This window comes from Tenrec ecaudatus, chromosome 1 (assembly GCF_050624435.1).
Source record: "Tenrec ecaudatus isolate mTenEca1 chromosome 1, mTenEca1.hap1, whole genome shotgun sequence".
In the NCBI taxonomy this organism is placed as follows: Eukaryota; Metazoa; Chordata; class Mammalia; order Afrosoricida; family Tenrecidae; genus Tenrec; species Tenrec ecaudatus.
In genome coordinates this window covers 213,591,994-213,612,654 of record NC_134530.1, presented here as the reverse complement: position 1 = coordinate 213,612,654, position 20,661 = coordinate 213,591,994, and the positions used below count along the sequence as shown (strand labels likewise).

At 38.1% G+C, this 20,661-nt stretch overlaps 1 protein-coding gene across 1 annotated transcript in view; it reads right to left on the bottom strand.

The window, feature by feature from the left end:
* LOC142439445 (complement factor H-like) overlaps nucleotides 1-20,661 on the bottom strand; it is a 77,204-nt gene that overhangs the window by 18,196 nt on the left and 38,347 nt on the right. Inside the window, exons 5-10 of the mRNA XM_075541810.1 lie at nucleotides 12,365-12,547; nucleotides 10,401-10,577; nucleotides 6,806-6,982; nucleotides 5,590-5,772; nucleotides 5,298-5,477; nucleotides 1,327-1,500 (exon numbers count right to left, since the gene is read on the bottom strand). Of these exons, the coding sequence (XP_075397925.1) occupies nucleotides 1,327-1,500; nucleotides 5,298-5,477; nucleotides 5,590-5,772; nucleotides 6,806-6,982; nucleotides 10,401-10,577; nucleotides 12,365-12,547 (1,074 nt within the window). The remainder of the gene's footprint in view (nucleotides 1-1,326; nucleotides 1,501-5,297; nucleotides 5,478-5,589; nucleotides 5,773-6,805; nucleotides 6,983-10,400; nucleotides 10,578-12,364; nucleotides 12,548-20,661) is intronic.

The following is a 20,661-nucleotide window of genomic DNA, read 5'->3' as shown; positions in this document are numbered from 1 at the left end:
ATTGTCTGTATGTTCTTGTTTTGTTTTTGTTTGTTCATATCAAGAGGCATCCCAGAGGTGTCAGGCCACTGGGAGTCCCTCTCTTGAAATTGTGTTATGTGTTTTCCTACTTGTCAATATATGATACCCAGGATTGGAAAACCTATGAGGACATCAAGGAGAAAGTGGGTTTTTAGGGGGGTTTGTGTGTGTGTGTGTTTGTTTACGGTGGGTGGGGGAGGGGGAACAAAGGTATCAGTGAGAAGTAAAAGGGGGATGATGTTGAGGTTTCCTGGAAGAAAAACTATGTTTGGAAACTTATTGTGGTAGCAATTGTGCAATTTTGCTTGATGTGATTGAAATATGCCGTGATATGATATATGTATTAACTCTCAACTATTAATAAATTAAAAAATACTCAGCTTCACAATTTACTGTGAAGCTACTGTTATCAGTATAATTTGAGCAAAAGGCAAGATGAGGACCTAAGTTAACTGACATGAGTCCAGAAATAAACCACCGCTATTGCATTCAATTTTTTGTCTTAAAATATTTTCCACAACTGGCTAATCATACAAAATTGAACATCAATCTGTACTTGACAATTTCCTTAAAGATAATATACATAAATACAAGTGGCAAAACTGTAAAAAGTCTGGTCTAGAATACAGAGAAACCTGTGCACTTGACTGCATGTAAATATTATTTATTTCCTTAAAAAGTGAATATTAGCATGTTGAACTCTAGAGAGCAGGCTTATTTCAGGATTGGTGTGAAACCACTATCTGCATATGAGGGGGTACTCCCCAATGGAATTTTTTTGGAAAGCTTTGTATTTAATATTTTTACAAACCAAATTTATTACCTTCAAAATACTCTCCATTAAACTTAATTACCCTACCAGTGGAGCTCATTTCCCTTTTTGAAGGGGCCCCCCTCATATGTGAGATTTAGAAATCCAGGTAAAAGTGTTGCAGACAGAGGGACGAGGGTTCCTGAATTTGGAGAAGAGAATCGCAGACAGCAAGGGTGTAAGATGGACAAACTCTTCCATGCCGTTGATGAAACACGGGAGCCTCGGGAATACAAGGGCAATGAGCGAACTTAGAGGCCAGATAGGAAGGTAAGGCTTCCAGTGCTGTTTCATTTGTTTCATAGTCAACTAATGAACACCATGTGGTTATTACTTAGAACAGGGTCTGATTAGTTTCTCAATTACCCTGCAAACTGAAACACATTTGTTACAATATATGAATCAATATTTTCTTTCAAGTTATAAAGGTTGCACTTTTACAAGTTAGGAGGAAAGAAAATCCAGTTTTTAAAACATTATACCCAAGACCTTACCTGCACAAGTTATCTTGGGATCCCAAAGTCCATTTATGCATATTGATTTTTTTTCTGTTTTCCCTTTACACTTGTAAGTTAAGGTTCCATTATGATTGAAGTCAATCTGATCTGATGAGATGGATTCCAATTTAAGTCGATTTGGATATCTACATTTCTTCAGTTGTCTTGTTGCTGTAGAAACAAAATATTCCCTTTGAAAAACGGGTTAAAAACAATTAAGCAAGTATGTTCTTCTATAGTTACAGAAACATAAAGGGATAATGAAATAATGGTCTATGCTTTCCATTCAATCAAGCTAGGTATTCCTCATCATACCCCATGAAGTGAGCAATTATGGATAAACGTAGTTTCCCATCCATCTTTAGAAATATCTGAGCAAATATATATCATAAAGATATGTTGCACGTAGGGAATTGGAGGGAATCTCAAAGGATCACTTTTATGGAGGGTGTATATAGTAAACAGTGTGCTGACATGAATTTTATTGATACAGTTCTTTTATCCATGTCCCTGTCATTTCTAGGTATCTTGAAACTACTTCTAGGTATCTGGTTGAGTGCTGGGCTGTGATCCGTATGGTCAGCAGTTAGAAACAACCAGCCTGTCAGGGGGAGAAGGTGGAGCTTTCTATTCCCATTAAGAGTTAGAGTCTCAGAAATTCACTGGGTAGTTCTACATGCTCCTATGGGGTGGAGATGAATTGCCATCAACTTGATTGCAGTGAGCTTGTATTTTGTAGTGGCCACCAAGTGAGCAGGTGGGACCATGCAAATACGGAATGTGAAACACTAACAGAGGGAATTAGTGAGTGTAAGACTGAGGAATCTTAGAAGCAGAAGGTTAGCATTTCCAGGGCCTCAAGGAAGAAGTTACAGAGGAGTACCTTTGCAATTAGTGCCTGACAGGGTAGAGGCCACAGAGGTCATGCTAAGAACAGAGGGACCACAGTAGAGGAATCAAAGAGCCACTGAGACCATGGGTCATGGGCACAGAGCATTGGCAGGGAGGCTTCCTGGCCTGCCCAGATCTCTGCTTTATGGCAACTGGCCTTCTTCTGACAAGGAGTTGGATTCTCCTTGTCCACTGTGTGGCCAAAGAGGTCACATGTAGTCCACACACTGATTTAACAACTAGCCTGCAATCTGATGTAGTCTCACACTGAAATGTAAGCAGATTCACATATCCTTTTTGTTTCACAGATTTCAGAATGCATGATCTTATACTGTGTGTGTGTTCTTGTGTGCGTTTTGATCATTCTATTGGGGGCTCGTACAACTCTTGTCACAATCCATACATCCATCATGTCAAGCACATTTGCAAATTTTTTGCCATCAACATTCTCAAAACATTTGCTTCTGCATGAGCCCAGGGTATCAGCTCCTCATTAATCCAGCCCCCTTCCCACATGAACCCTTGATAATTTATAAATTATTATTATTATTTCATATCTTACCCTCTCCCTGAACCCATTTTTCTGTTTTCATTGATTAACTTAAATCATTAGAAATAAATGATACCTTGAATCTAAGAAGCAGCAAGTTTAAAGTAAACTCTTTTCAGAAATGTAGTAGAATAAAATTGATAAGTTAAGATGTACAGAATTCAAATATTTGAACAACTCTATTCAAGATGACTAGGAAAACAGAGATGGGTATGTGAACTAAGAAATTGGGTGCTAGAAATCACTAAGTGGTGTAATAAAAATCTTAGAATTCTTGGGGAGTTCTTATATGCAGACAATTCTGTAATCCAAATATAATTCAATGCCAAGATAATGAATCTTTTCTGGTCCAAATGGATTATATATAAACCTATAAGGTGTAGATATAGTTTTATATTTTAATAATTATATGATTGTGGCAGTCTTTCCATATTTGATAAAAAGACAATGTTAGTATTTGATAACATTTGTTATTAATGATCACAAAAAGCAGAGTTGATTGAGGCTAAACAGTAAACACGAAAAGTGAAGAAATCAGGGGCAGAGAGGTGGTGGTTTTGTAGTGCAACCAATGTGGGCCCAGCAGAAAGGACAAAGACAAAGGTGGATCAGGAAGAATGGACGGTGCTTTAGTATGAAAGTGTTTAGTAAAAATGTAACTATGAATCAGCCATGGAAGGAGCCTGATGTAAAACACAGGAGGGACTTCAGAGAGAGTTAGTCCCAGTTTTCAGAAGAAATGACCTCCCACATGGTCAGAAGACTTAGGACTGGAGACAGAGCAAGGCACTCATGAGGGGGAGAAATTTAGAGAAATCTGCACTTCAGAGGGGCTGGTATAATTGAATGTGTGAGTTGTTTGGCTTATTAGATGAAAAATAAACAAATCTGGAGGAGTGAAGATTCCAAACAGGAAAGAGGGTTCAAAGTCAACGCTGAGCAGGGACAACTGGTAGAGGAGGTCTACAAAGGAGCCTTGGTGGCACAGCAGCTAAGCGCTGGGCTGCTAATGAAAGGGTTTTCCTCAAACCCGCAGCTGCTAGGCACTCCACGCAGAGAGAGGCAGTAACCTGGTTCTGCAAAGACGATCACCTCAGTGCCGTTTCCACTCAAAGCAATCCACGCTTGGTGTTGTGTTTTTCTGGATGCTATGACAGCTGAAGGCCATTACACTAAGTGAACCTGTGTTGAGAAACATGCAGGACAGGACGGTAGCTCTGCGCTCAGAACCCTCCTCATTGCAGCTAAGCTTTAGTGTAGGTTGGAATGAAAAGCTGACCATTCTCATGCCTGATAGATACTATCTTGGGTTACTCTCCATGTGAATGGGGGCAAAATCATCTGTGGACAAATCAGAGAGGACACATGAGGAGTTAGATCAGGAAGAACTGGCCCTGACAGTAGTAAGAAAGCACTTAGAGAAAAGGTAAGAATTAAGCAGCAACGGAATTACGATTTCAGTTCACAAACCCACCGAATGCCCTTGTCCATCAGCCAGCCCTTGCACTGTTAGCAATGCAGCAGAGCAGGTGTGCATTTCTGCTTGCCTGGAGCCTGATCCTCAGCTCTGCATTGGACGGGAATTACCGGTCATTAACTTCTAGAAATCTGAGGACATCATAACCCATAACCTAGTGCAGTGATCCTCAACTTTCCTAATTCCATGACCCTTTAATACAGTTCCTCATGTTGTGGCGACCCACACCATAAAATTATTTTCATTGCTGCTTCATAACTGCAATTTTGCTACTGTTATGCATGAGCAACCCCCGTGAAATGGTTGTTTGAAACCCCCCTCCCCCGCCAAAGGGTCGGCGACAAACAGGTTGAGAACCACGGATCTAGTGTATCCAGAAAACTCTAAATAGAAGAATCAAGTAAAGTTTACACGAAACTCCATTGAAGGAAATGGGAATCAGGGCCCTCATCCTCCCAGTGGTCTTGGCAGGTCCTCATGAATCACTGGCACATTGAAGCCCAAGAGGCACATTGCTTCCTGGCAAAGGTCCTCACTAAGGCAATCTCCCAAGTTATAAGCTGAGTGAGGGGGCCTGGGGCCGCCCCCTCTGCAGAGCTCTCCCTGCTTTCTGCCGCATTTGAAACAGACCGAGAAATGCACGCCGGCTGAAGGTTTGAGAGAGGCAAGAGGAGCAAAATGGGTATTTTCTCATCTCGATGTGCTCATTTTCCAGGGACAGAGGGAATGAGGTTGATGGTAACAATACTGGTAGTTATAGAAAATACTCCCATTTTCATTGTTCTTTGGACTCATGTCATATGCCAGTTTATAAGTAAACCTAGCTGCACGCTTAGAGAAATATACTGCATTGCTATGATAATCATAATAATTTATTCCAAATTTGTATTTTTCATGCTGTAGATATGCCCTGTAGATTGTACAATAAAGAACAAATAGTTTTATCTGTTAAATGTTAGGCCTGGCATTTTTCAGTCACATCTCTCTCTATAATTTTTCAGTAAACCTTTTAAATAGCATTAGCCATAAATTTGAAAAATATATTCTCACCAATGCACTGAGGAAGTTGAGTCCACTTTCCACTGACACATGTGATTGATCCATCTCCAACCATTGTAAATGATTCTGAGCAACTGAATTTCACTGTATGTCCATGGTGATAGGGAGGGACAGAGGGCAAGTCATAGCCATGCTCAAGTGTCGGTATATTTTCACATGTGCGCCGCTCCTCTATAAAATGTGGTAAAATAACTTTAATCTAAAGCAGCATTGTCTCAAATGAATATTAATATAAATTTAGATATTCACATATATATATAAGTTCATATAGTATGTACATTACCAACACAAATAGGCAGAGTTGTCCAATGTCCGTCAACACATTGAATTTTCTTAGACCCCTTTATTAAGAATCGAGGTGTGCAACCATATTCCACCACTTCACCATGCTCATATTCTTCTTTCTCTCTCTCCTTAACTTCTCCGTTGGGGAGGGAAGGCGGAGGGCCACAAGATTTTACTTCTCCTACAGAACAAATATTGTTGAAACAATGGTGAAATAGCTCATGTTATGATAAAAACTTAGGCAAAGGGGAGAAATATGTTCTTTTCCACTTATCTTACTTCAACATTCTCAGGCAATGAAAAAGGAAGAGTCTATACCTCAAATGCTATTTGCTAAAAGTTTCTTCTAAGGAAGCGAAAGTGCGGGTGGCTCAGTGGCTTAGTGCTAAGAACTTAAGGAAACGTCAGCAATTCTAACCCTCCGCTGCTCTGACAAAGAATGACAGGCAATCTGCCTCCATACAGATCACAGCCTTAGAAAGCCTAAAGAAGAGCTCCCCTCTGCCTTGCAGGGCTGCTATGCTTCAGCAGCATCTGCTGGTGCTCAGCATTGCCATTGAGCTGAATGCCACTCATTGTGCCAGAAGTAGGAGGTTTTGTTGTTGCTGTTGTTTGCTTTTTTATACTGAAGTAGTTAGATGTCGGTACAGATAAGGCTTTAAATTAAATTATTATGGGCAATAAGCTGGATAGTTAGAGATGTGTACATATCAGCAAATACAGTTATATAAATTAGTTATATGCATACTGCATGGGAACTTTTTTTCAAATTTTCTTTTAAATACTGTCATTTTTCAACCATTTTCAGATAACATGTTTTCTCTTTGATTAAGCTACATGTGTGATTGGGTGAACTTTAAGCTCTCTGAGTGTCATTTATGCAAGAAAAACGAAAACGTAATTAACGACCGTCAGTATAATTCTTTCAGCCTCACTGGCAGTCGAGCAGCACAGGTAAAGAAAAAGAGCCAAATAACCCCCCTCTCAGCTTCCGTAAACGTATCTCTGAGCACGCCAGCACACACTTCAAGGAACAACTAGACAGGGATCAGTCTGAACTGTTTCCCAGCCAATTCAAAGCCTTCCCTTGTTTAGTATCTCTCATTGCTGTGTTAGATTAGGGATTATCTAAAAGAACACAAAATATGAAAAATAGAAAAGAGGTGATAATATCCAAATTTTAATCATTTTTGTATCAATGATAAGAGAGTCACCTTTACATGTTGGTGGTTGAGGGGACCATCCAAAGTGATAACACTGAATAGAATCTGGTCCAATTATTCTGAATTTCTGTCTACAGGTGAACTTCAGGACATCTCCAACTTTATATTTGTCTTTCTTAGGTGAGGCGTCTAAGTATTGTGGTATATTAGGAACACTGCATTCTCTTTCTAAAACATAAAATAAGATATACTAATGAGAACATACAATTTAACATTGCCAAATTAACTTGAAAGATACCAGGTATTAATGAAATACTGGGTGTAAACAAACACAGAGGAGTATTACATAAATCTTTTCCTTTGAAAAAAATCATTACACTTTTGAAAGCCCTTTAAATTCAAGTTGAACTCTGTGAGATATGCTATTAAAGAGCAATATGTATGTCCTGAAAATATAGATGTAAAGTTATTTATTTTAGTCTAAAAGTAGAATTAGTTTCTCAAATTAGGAAAGAAAAGTTACTTTTTTCAACTGTATATTTAATAAATTGGGGGTTTTTTTGGTTTAACTTAATTAATCCATTTCTGCCAAGTCAATTCTGACTGACAGCAACTCCATAAACACAGAAGATTTTCCACTTGGAAATCACTAAGTCACCCCTGCCTTTTACAATCTTACTACTGCGACGCAGCTGGTGGTGTTTGAAGAGCTATCTTCAGTTCATGCCCAAGTTCTTAATCACTGCACCACTGGAGGTCCTTTTGATCTAACTGGAAATCATGTGCATGCGAGTAGGAGAGGTTTACGGTATATTTTCAGGCACGGATCACTAAAAACCCAAATATATACATATCTATAAATTAAGAGAAAATACTCATCAATTAATAAAATCTACACTACAATTTTGATATCTTCGGAAAATGATTTTAAGAATAGTTTCAAGGGGTCTAAACAGTATAATAGATCAATGTTTTTTCCCAAATTTAGAATATATTCAACTGATAGCTATAAATGTCAATTTTAAAATCCTAAATATACATTTTTAACAATGTTGTAAACACCTATTTTGAGTTTGGAGAGCAAAAAGAAGAGACACAGGAAAAAATCAGGACTAGAAGGTGGATATGGTCAACATTTCCTGATACATTCACGTAAGACAGCCCTTCTTGTCCGTGAGGAATGAATAGTTGCATTGTTGTGAAGGAGAAGATTTTCCACCAATATAGTCTGCTATGTCCTTAAACATCTTCCCTGTAAATCCTCATGATGGTCCTATGTCCTAGCATACATCACTCAGTGCACACTGTCACCTCCCTGGAACAATTGTCTTTACCTTCTTCGTAGCCACCTCTGTCTTGAATCCCAACAGGTCCTCTCCAAAGATATTGATTTGATTAGACTTGTTAAGGCGTGATCCTAACGGCACTTAGAGAAGTGTATGACTGAGAGCGCTTGCTAACAACCATCCTCTAATCACAGAGATGTGTTCAAACAATTTATTTAGATGAAACCTGTGTCTGTATGAACTCTAACCCTAATAATAGTAATTTATGATTTCTTTCAAAGGAACCAATCTTCCAATTTACATACCAACTTTGGAATGCTCATAGGTATATCAATATAATGTGTCTAAGCTAAAAGTTTTGGCATTCCAGCCAAATGTCTGTCCTGTCAATGTCCTTTTAGTAAATGTCTGCAGTACACTGCATTGGCTTTTTTTAAAAAGAGCTGTGGTGACTCTGATCTAACAAACAAAAACTGATGGGCTGGGACCCAAGTTTTACCAATGAAGTCACTTATTCCATTAAGTGACTTGTGCTCTACCAAGTGGGCACGGTCAGATCACGGTCCCTTGGAAAGACCATGCCTTGAAATGAATGATTTTATGTATATAAGGACCAGTCCAACGGAACTCAGTGCCACCCAAAAGAGTCTTTAGAGGAGCATGCTCTTTGGACATGGAGTTCTTGAGTAGACAACATGCCCTACACCAGGAAACAAGTTGTTACCCGAAAGAAAATGTGCAAGGTTTATAAAGAGTAGCCAACACAGCAAAACCAAGAAGCAGAGAAAGAACGGCAGCATTTTGAGCAGCAGAACTGTGAGCACAGCCATGACCTTGCCAGCCTAGGAACAGAGAACTGAGTGGTATCAGTTACGATTATTTCTGAAAAAGGAGGGTGCCATCCAGGCATGGTGTTGAAAGAAGTAGAATTCTTTACATGCAGGACAGGGGCCTGCATGTGCCCCTGGCTAGAGCTCCCTAAGCCTCCAAGTGGGCCCTCGGCAGCATGGAGGGAGCCAGTGGAGAGACAGCAAGAGTGACAAGGACAGACCCACAGGAGAACCTGGGCAGAGGGTTCCCTGAGGACAAGGGAGGCCCAGGGCACAGCAGAAGACTTGGAAAACGTGCAGGCTGCCAGCAGCAGCAGAAGAGAAGCCGGAGGTAACAGGAGCATGTGCACAGTACCTGACTTTGACCACAATAGGTCTGCCCAGCAAAGCACGAATAGATGTTGGTAATTGGAGGAAAGCCAACAATTCCCCTTCAGAATCAGTTCGTATTGCTTGCTGTTTGCTTGCTCTAAATAATAATAATGATTTTCACTTTGCCAACACTGTGTCAGTATCTCATGTGCCCAACTCATTGACACATGAGGGCAGCACCCATGGTAGTTGCATGCACCTCATTCTTAGCAGTTTTATGGCGGCCAATAGTAAGACCTGCAGCCTTTCTGCATGTGCAAGCAGACTGACAAGCGGGCATAAATGGCTGCCATTTACCAACGTGTCTCTGAAAACCAAAACAGAATGTGTGAGGTGCTTGATCCAACATACAGTCACTCTGTGTCTCCTTTCCACAGCCCAATACGTCCAAATCCCACTCTCAGCTCCGCATCTCTGAAGTTCTTGTCTTACTTGAGTCCCACCGTCTCCCAGTACATGGGGCTCCTTGCTGCCTGTCACGACTACCACACACACAAAAAGCAAACAAACCCTTCCAAATGCAAGTCCATTTGCATCACTTTCCTAAACCCCCTTTCTGTCTTTTCATCAGTTATGAAATTGTCCAACGTCCTATGTCCTGAAATGTTGTGGATCATCTTGCTTTTGACTTCTCTCCAGTCTTATCTAATAAAATCATCCACACCTGGAGCAGATTTCTCTCATGCTCAGTTTTTAAAATTTATTTTTATATTAGAGCATTGTCCATACTATTTCTTTTGCTTAGAAAACTGTATAGCTATTCATTTTAAAGAAGAAATCAAAAACCAAGCACTAAAAAATAGTTGAAGGGATTATGATTAACCATAACTTGATCATGAGTGTCAGCTTTAAATGATTTAAAATTTTGGATGTAGGATTTATTTAGAATACATTTTAATGGCACATGTGTAATGTCTGTTGCCTGTAGAAAACATATATTATGTGCTCTCTTTAAAAACAGAGTACTATTTTTGGTCTTCACACACTATCTCCTCCCAGTTTACATAAAATCAGAAGGTGACAACTTGGTTTAAATGATCATTCCTGAAAAATGTTTCCCTATAATTAAAATTCCCCCTCAATAGAAACATACAGATAGATTATATTATCTGAATATAATGAAGATAGAAAGGAAAAGCAAACAGGTACAGAACTCACCATAGCAGATGGGTGTGTGAGACCAGCCATGCTCACCACATACTATAGAGCCTGTGGTGCTTCCACCTGCATTTTCATAGCCATCGCTGCATTCATAGTCCAGCTGGTCATGAAGCTTGAACCACGTGCCATTACGTTTGGCTCTGGCATTCTCAAATACCGGCACATCACAAGATTCTATTGTGTGGTAAAATTGGGGATTTCATTTCAAGTTATTAATGGGCAATCCAACTGAATAAATCTTACCTCAGAAACAATACATCCTACCTAACTATGTATCTTCTAAGGTCACCTGAGAAGATTAAATAATTGTTTTCCCAAAATCATGATTGCATTAGAAATTCATGTTTATGGATACAGCTTTCTTCTACTCAAATCATTTAAAAATAACATGGTTCTAAATATTTTTCTCAATTCTATTTATTCTTGTGATCATGTCCCATGCAAGTAAAAACAAAAGTCAATAGAGTTTAATTCTTTTTCAAACCATAGTAAAATTTTTAAAAATTAAAACTACCAATCTTATGATCATTTGAGTTATCTATGCTAGAATAAATTGATAAATAGGATATGAAGATGTCATATGACATTTTCTCTTTATAAGGAGTCTTGTAATAAATATTTATCACAAAGTAGGATAAAACTAGTTGCTTTGAGATCAACTTTTGTCAGTTTTTGGACCAAATCTATAATAAAAGCACTCTCCAATTTTTAGGTAAAAAATGCCATATTCATATAGATATTTTTGAGAAATACTGCTGAGTCACTTTGTGGGGGCAAGAGGATATATATCACGTCAATGAGCACAGTAGTCTGACCCGTGGTCAGAGGCCTTTCCCACTCTGCCCACACTCTGCAGGGTTCTAAGGCTCTGTAAATCTCTAAGGGAGCAGACACTCAGCTTCTCCCATAGAGAGGTGGGTTTGGGTCACAGACCTTCTGGTTAGCAGTTTTACACTGAGCCAATTCTCCAACCAGAGCTTCAACTTATTCATAGAGAACTTTTATAAGTATCTAGCAATTGCAGTAGACTCAATTTTGATCACAATGAAATTTAATACTATAAGAATGCTCCTCCCTTATATTACCTCAACAAAGAATGATGATTTTTCAAAAGGGCCATATGGACTTTCATAGGTTGGCATCCACTTAAATTAACTGTTTACATTATAAAGGCCAGATTATTATGGGATTCTGTACCATGGATGTTCCCTTTACATTTGAAAACATAACTTCTATGTCTAGGAAAAAAGGACTCCATTATAGAAGATTAGTCAACTAAACACAGGCATCAAGGAAATAATTTCAATAGAAACAACAAACAAACCCGTGTTTACTGGTTCAAATAAAGAGAAACATATTTACTCTAGACAACACATAAAGCTCACTAACTAGCTTCAAAATCTGAGGATTGTTTTGAATTAGGAAAAACTTGAACTTCAAAGATGGAATAATCTTTTATCCTACCAGTAATCTTGTAAAAGAGGCAAAAAGACTTACATGTTTAAATATAAATATACATATATACATGATTATATATATGATTTCTATAGTAGATAAAATTTTTACTCATTTTTAATCTATAAATCCACTTGATACATAGGATTTCTACATTATATGTGATTTTTCAATTTTATATGTATCCTGTGTATATTCTATAGAGTTGCTACATCACATATATGATTTCAATATTCTTTATATAATTTTAACATTGTACATGATTTCTACATTATGTTTTTTACTTCTACATAATATATAATTTCCGTATCATTGAATATAAAATATTATATTGCTTATCATCTCTTTATTATTTTAAATTTCTTATTATATCACTTTAAATAATCATTAGAAGTGGAACTGTGTCAGCCACACCCTCTTCCTAAAACTCTCTATAAATCAGAGCACTAAGGTGGAGAAACTACTTGGAATCTACCATAAAAAAATACATTTAGCAAATTACTTACTAATGCATGTCGGTTGAATTGACCATCCACTTTCCAAACATGTAATGAATCCCAATGTTTTACCATCTGCTGTCACATATCCTAGTTTACACGTATATTGTGTTTGTTTATTGACAGGATATGTAAACTGAGATTCAGAAAGAAATCCATTCTCAATGTTTATATCTGATTTCGAACATGTTTCTAACGGAAGAAATGACAACCAAATGATAAACATATGTTCAACAAACATTTTTATAGAGAGTCAATAATAACATAATATAATGAAATATTAAGTAATTTGTAAGTGAAACCCTGTGATTTGAATGAGAAAAGATGCAGTTTCATAAGTTATCACAACAAAAATCTTCATTAAATATTTGTGAAAGAAGTAGATAAAAAGAAGCATTAAAAAGGCACCGTTTGTGTCACAAATAGATTGATAGTTGCCATAGCATCAACTCTGACAGAACGAAATGTTGCCAGTCCTTCATCATTTTCATCATCAGCAGAAAGTCAAGGCCTTACTTGTAGCTTCGTACCAGTCTTCTCCCAAAACTCTCCCTCACCTCACTGGACCTCTTATCCCCGTGATGTCTTCCAGTACTGAATGACTGATCCCTCTTTAAATTGTGTCCAAAGCAAGTGATTCAGACAATGTTTTGCTGTGATCATATGGTTTGCGGCTAACTTTCAGAAGTTCATGTCCAGGCCTTTCTTCCTTGTTGGCCTTAGTCGGGAAGAACTGCTAAAACCTGTCCACACGGGGTGACCCTGCTGGTAGTTCATATATCAGTGCCCCAGTTCTTAGCATCATAGCAATGGGTAAGTCTCCATAGTGAGTGAAATCAGGAAGGACTGTGTCACATTAAATACCTGTATCAGAAAATAAAAGGTTTTCCACAGCAATACTTCAGAATCATTAGAAAAAGTACAATAAATTAAAGTCAAATGAAACAGAAGCAAGAAATAACAAGATAAGAGGAAAAAGTGAAAAAGAAAAAATCATTAGAACAATTAATAAAACAAGTATTAGGTGAATATCATTGCACATCTCTAATACGTTTTCTGATGAGTGGTAAATTACATTGACATCATTCTAATGATAAATCATTCTTATTTCCTTTGATAAGATGTGATCATAATATATTAACTTTTATAGGATTATAAATTCAATTGATAAAATCCAATTGATCTACAGTATAATTTACATAAACCAGGATAAAAGACAGAAACTTAATTACCAGTGTCAAAAATTAGATCAATTGTTTGACCACTATGCATTAGAGATATTAACACATAAAAAGGGGATATGAGCAATTATGAACAATGCCAATATACTATACAACTAAACCAATAAACTAAATAACATAGGTGAATTGTCAAATTTCATTACCCAACCACCTAAACTCAATAAAAATAGAATAGATAACACAGTATACTTAACTTTAATAGATAAATTTATCTCATACTTAAAAATCAAAACATTCCACAAAATAAAAGTCCAAAAAGAGATCAATAGATTCACTGGTCAACTCTAGCCAATATTTGAAGAGGAAAAGATGATAGTTCTACACAGACATGTTCACAGAATTGAAGTGCGTATAAAATATCTGACTTTCCCTTCTTAGACTTTGCATTACCCTATTATGCAAACCAAACTAGAACCTTACAAATTCTTTTTAAAATGCTGTAGATCAGTTGAATTTTAACAATTGAATCCCAAGTCCTCTAAAAGGTAATATGTTATGATCAAATGCTTTATCAAAAGACACAAGAATGTTTCATGATTAGAAACATGCCAATGTATTTCTCCACAAGGAAAGGGAATAGAGAACAACAGACACCTCCATGGAGAAGGGAAGCCAGTGTTTGCCTTCGTATCAGAAACAACACACCGCTGTTTATTCCCACCACTTCTGTTCAGCACGTACAGCTGGCCAGCGCGTCTGTACTGTCAGAGGGGCTGCAGTGAATCCCAGATCTTTGGGGCTGCACGGTGCTGCAAAAGCACAGTGCTGCGGCGCTCTGGAAACCTACAGAATGATGAGCAGGTACCAGAGGCTGTGCTGACTGCTCAGCACTCTTCATGTGCTCCAGCTGCTCCACAGCATGAACCTGCCTTCCAAGTGCCTGGTTTTGTTCTTTGCAGGACACAGGCTGCTGGTGGCCAGGCCCCAACAGCAGGGTGACTATGCAAAGAGGCAGAGCCAGTGCTAGCAGCCCTCTGATCTCTGAGCCTGTCAGCAGAGAGAGTTGGGAAGGGCCTTTGGTCCAGGATTCATATGTGATGAAAAAAAGCACACCTTGTTCCATATCCTATTTGGCTTCTAGCTCAAACTAGGACTTTCTATGTGTCCACCACCCCAGCCCACCGGACAGGGCACAAGCTTAAGGCCTTTGAACAACATTAGGAAGAATGAGGGTAAATGTATTGCCTTCCTCCTCCCCTTCTTCCCTTTAAGTAAATTTAAATATGATATATAAAATATGGATATTCACATAAAGGAGATCAGACTTAATGGTCAGATAGAGACAGTGTGGCCCTCTAGATCGAGAACTACACATAGCTCTGCATTAGAATAATCAACCGTTTAGGATCAAAAGAGCACCATTACCCAAGGACACAGTTCAGAGAGTTAAGGAAGAAGGAGCAATGGAACATGGGGTGGAAATGGATCACACAATGGTGCACTGGAAGGACATTGAATGGATGACTTGATTCAGAATGTGTTTGAATGATTGAATGTACAGCTATGATTTGCTCTGTAAACTTTCATTTAATTCACAATAAGTTAAGTTAAATGTATAAATATTCATATAACTATAGATACTAAAAAGGTCCTGCATATTTTAAAAGAGCCTCAAATAGCTTTTGAAAGACAGAAACAAAGTTCGAGAGCTAACACTACCTAGGACTGCTATGAGTTGGAATCAACTCGACGGCAGTGAGTTTGGAGTTCTGAAAAATGCCAAGACATTTGAAAGCTTTTGTAGTCAAGCCAGCATAGGCCTGGTTTCAGTAGAGAAAAGATTATCTGAATAGAAATTTATGACCCCAACTAGACCACAAACACATATCTGACAAAGCATTCGTCGCCAGAATATATTATGAACTCTCAAATTTTCAATAATCATTTTCAAAACTCAACAAAAAGTGGAATAAAATATTTGACAAGCTTCGGCAACAAAGATACACGGATGATAAATAAGATCAGAAAAAAGTGTTCAACAGCACTAGGCATTGGGGAGTGGGATATTATCACATATATGTTAGAATAGCCAAAAAGGAATGGAAAACTAGTACAAAAAAAGATGGAAACATCACTATATGAAGCTATGGGCCATCCATTAAGGGGGGGGCAGGTGTGAATAGATTTTTGTCATGAGTAAACTGTTACACATAATACTTATTCTCATGCCTCACATTTTTGGAATATTACAGAAGTGTACACCAAGAAATAAAAAGAGTTTCCTGTAAGTAATTAAACAAATACCTGGGTGTCATAATGAAATTTCGTCTTTAACTAAGATGTAAGATGCAGGTACATGAATACCTACAATTCCATTGGCTACTAGCCCACTATGACAATTAAGAAATAATGAAGAATCCTGGAAACTAACTAGACGCAAAAGAACGGGGAGAAAGCGTGCTTCCAGAAGCAACAAGCTGAAGGAAAGACTTTGAGCTGAAAGAGGAGAGTTTTCTCATGGACCTTCAGAAGGTCCTTTTGTGAAGGTTTCACTTAGCTAAAAAGCAGTTCTTCCTTACATTGACTTCATACTGCTTATGCAGAACTCTGAATTTCTAAGCCATTTCTATAACATTTCTATGCAGACATTGTCAATGAATTTCAACTCAAGGAACGACATGTGGTCAAGAATAGAAGAACTGGGTTCCACCAGGTACCCCACTTCCTTCCAAGGTGCCTCTCAAAACACACTTATTCGCTGCTTTGAGCCATCGCTGACTCACAGTGACCCAGTAGACAAAGGTAGGAAATCCCCGTATACGTTTCCTAGACCATACCTGCTTACAGGTGTAGAAAGCCCTGTCTTTCTCCTGAGGAGCAGCTGGTGGTTTCCATGCGGACTTATGGGCTCACAGCCCAGTGAATAACCATTATGAACCCCGGATTTTTCTAAGATGTCCCCGGCTGGATAAATCATTCAAACTTTAGTTAATAGCTGGGCAACAAGGTGAGACAGACGAGCCTCAGAGACTCCATTTGGTTGACCGCTGGATGACCTGTCCTCTCCCCCCCCACTTCTCAGAAAGCCAAGCTGGGTATTGTTTTCTGAATGTATTACTGCATATTCCGACTCAGGACATTGTAATTAATCTTAATGTTCTTTAATCTTACTACTTTTTTGATGTTACAATTAATCCATAAATTTAAAAAAACTAATTTTGCTGTTCTCACTTCTGTCAAGCTTGCCTGCTTAACTGAAACGAACTTGACAGATGCACCAACCAGAAAGTGCTTTTTGCCTTTAAAAGCTTGCTCATAATTGTAAATAGCATACTTGGTTGAGGTGGATATATATATATATATATATATATATATATATATATATATATATATATATATATATATATAAAATATATATAAATGCCCTTCAGGCTAGGCTTTTAAGAGTCATATTCCTTACTATATGTAGGCTTAGGTACTCTGGTGGGCTGTGGGGTAGGCATTGTTGGGCTACTAATGTAACCCTGAGATTCGCAGTTCAAACCCACAACTCTTAAGAAAAAAAAAAAACACTACACTCTGGAAACCCTTACACAATCCACTCAAAAGCAGTGGGTTTGTTTTTTCTTAATAAGTAGCTTATAACTCTATTCACAAAGGAAAAACAGTATGCATTTTACTCTATTTAGACCACTGAATGTTGTTGTTCGGTGCTATCGAGTCGGTTGTGAACCATAGATATCAATGTTGTGCACAACGGAACAAAACTCTGCCCTGTCCTGCAACACTCTCACAATCATCCCTGTACTAGAGTCCATTGCTGCAGCCACTGTGTTAATCAGATTTAGGGCTTTCCTCTCTTGTTCCACCCTCCCACTTTACCCTACAATGTGTTCTTTCCCAGGGACTGGTCTCTCCTGACATGTTCAAATTATACCAGATGAAGTTTTGCCATATTTGCTCTAAGGAGCACGTGCATCTTATTTCTTCTGAGACAGATCAGTGTGTGCTTTTAGCAGCTCATGGCAGTTTCAATATTTTTCTCCAGCACCACCATTCAAATGCATGTATTCGTCTGTCTTCCTTATTCAGTGTCCAACTTTCACATGCACATGATGCAATGGAGAATACTCTGACTTCGGTCAAGCACACCTCAGTCCACCAAACAACATCCTTGCCCTCCAAAATTATAATGTGGCCTTGCCCAGCAGATTACCTAGTGTAATACGTCTTTCAACTTCTTGACTGCTGCTTCCATGAGCGTTGGTTGTGGACAAAAGCAAGACAAAATCCTTGACAATTTCAACATTTTCTTCATTTATCATAATGTTACCTACTGTTAGAGTTGTGAGGATTTTGGTCTGCCTTATACTGAGTTGTAATCATACTGAGGACCACAATCCTTGATCTTCACCAGCAAGAGTTTCAATTCCACCTCACTTTCAGCAAAGCAAGCTTGTGTCATCTGCATATCCCAGGTTGTTAATAAACCTTCATCCTCTCCTGATACCACCCTCTTCTTCATATCATCCTATATCTCTAATAATTTATTTAGCATATATCTTTTACAAGTATGGACCTTGACGCACACCTTTCCTGCTTTCAACCATGCAGTAGTCCTTTGTTCTAGTCACACAACCGCCTCTTGGTCCACGTGCTAGTTCCTCATGAGCACAGTGAAGTGTTCTGGAATTCCCGGGCTTCTCAAGTTTATATGGTCCACAGAGTTAGTATCTCTCAATAGTCCTTGAAACATAAGTAAACATCTTTCCAGTTTGAATCAAGATGCGTCTGAAATCAGCAATGCTATCCCTTGTCTCAAGTCCTCTTCTGAATCCAGCCTGAAGTTCTAACAGTTCCCTGTCAATGTACTGCCATAACCAATGCTGGATGATCTGAAGAAAATTTTACTTGTGTGCGATATTAATGATATCATTCTAGACATTCTGTTGCGTCTCCTTTCTTTAGAATGGACGAGAAGACGTATCTCTTCCAGTCAGTTGGCCAACTAGCTGTCTTCCAAATTCCCTGCATAGACAAGCGGGTGCTTGCTGTGCTTCTTTAGCTCTCTGAAACATTTCAAGGAGTCTTCCATCGGTTCCTTCAGCCTTGTTTTTAGATAAAGCATTCAGGGCAGTTTGAACTCATGCCTTAAGCACAGTTGATTCTGGTCCACATGCTACCCGCTGAAATGGTGGAATTTTGCCTAGCTCTTTTTTGGTAGAGTGACTCTGCATATTCTTTCCATCAGTCAATATTTTGTCTATAGAAATTTTCAAAAATGCAAATGGAGGCTTGAATTTTTCCTTGAGTTCTTTCAGTGTCAGATTTGCTGAGCATTTTCTTCCCCTTTGGTTTTCTGATATTAGGTCCTAGCACATTTTTTATAACACTTGGTTTTTCCTTTTATAGTTGTCCTTTGAAAATTTCTATTCAACTCCTTGTTTCATCCTTTTTTTCATCTACTCTTAGATTAAGATTAAGTTTCAGAATTTGTTCTGACATCTATTTTGATTGTTTGCTTTCTTTATGAATGATGGTGTTGATATCCTCCGACAGCTCACCAGGTTTTCTGTCATTAGTGTTCAAAGCATCAATTCTGTTCTTGAGATACTCTCAAAGTTCATGTAGGATAGACTCAAGGTCATACTTTGACTATTGTAGGTTTCTTTTATTTTTTTCACCTTTTTCTTGAACTAATACATGATAATTTGATAGCACCCAGTCTGGTTTTAGCTGCTGATTTTGAGATTCTCCACCATGTCTTCCCATAGATGTAATCAGGTTGATTTCTATATATTTATGTGAGGAAGTACATATGTAGTGTAGCCTTTTGTGTAGTTGAAAACAGGTATTCTCTCTGAGCAAGTCATTGGTTTTGCAAAATTTTATCATGTGATCTCCAGCTTCATTGCTATCCCAAATCTATATTATTCAACTATTGGTCCTTCCTCTTTGTTTCCAACATTTGAATTCCAATCACCAATAAGTATCAATGTATATAGATTGAATATTTGATTAATTTTGAACTAAAGACATGGGTAGCATTCCTCTATTTCTTCATTGTTAGCTTTTGTGGTTGGTGCACTAAGTTGAAGAATAGTTCTATTGATTGGATTTCTTTGAAGGTGGGTAGATGTAATCCAATCACAAATAACATTGTACTTTGTGATGGATTTAATAAGATCTTTTATGACAACGAATGCCATGGCATTCCTCTTGATTGCGTTATTCCATGCATACTGAAGCATATGATTTTCTGATTCAAAATGGCCAATGCCAGTCCATTTCAGCTCATGCATACTTAGGATAGCAATTAATCTTCATACATCCTACTTAACTTTTGACCACTACCAATCCTACTAAATTCATAATTCACAAATTCCAAATTTCAATCGTTCTACTATTTTGCAGCTGTTTCTCTTTACCTTGATTTATGCCTGATCAGCAAAGGAGGATTCTGAAGACCACACTCCCACAGGATTTAGGCAACTTATCATGACGGCTTGCTCCCCTCTAAGAAATCATTTCCTGTTCAGTCACAATACCCATGTCTTCAGATCTCAGGGGCTTATCTTCTGGCAGTATGTCCAACAATGTTTTTCTTCTTACCTTTTTTCTCCATTAATTTTGATATAGTATATATATCATATTATTTCATATTTCAATCATGTGCTTCAGAATTGCACATTGCTACCACAATCAGTATCCAAGCATCATGTTTCTATTCCTTGACATTGTCTCCTGTTTACCCCACAATCAATACTGTACCACTATCCCACCAAAACTCTTATTCTACTCGCTGTCTTTATAGGTTCATCAATCCTGGCATTCATATACTGAAAAAGAGAGAAATATCGAACACAACTTCAAGTGGGTGACCCCTCAATGACATAACATTTTAATGTGAGGTAGCCTGCATGTGATACACTCTAATATGAACTAACTAAACCCAAGCAAAACAATACCAACAAAAACATACAGAAAATTTTGGAAACCAGATCAGGTCCAGCTTGCATCCTAGTGGGGATCTGCTGGCAAAATCTAACTGTTCAAGAAAGATTTCTACTTTTGATCTTGTATACTCAGCTGTCTAATGCATTCTGTTTAGTAACCTCATCTGAT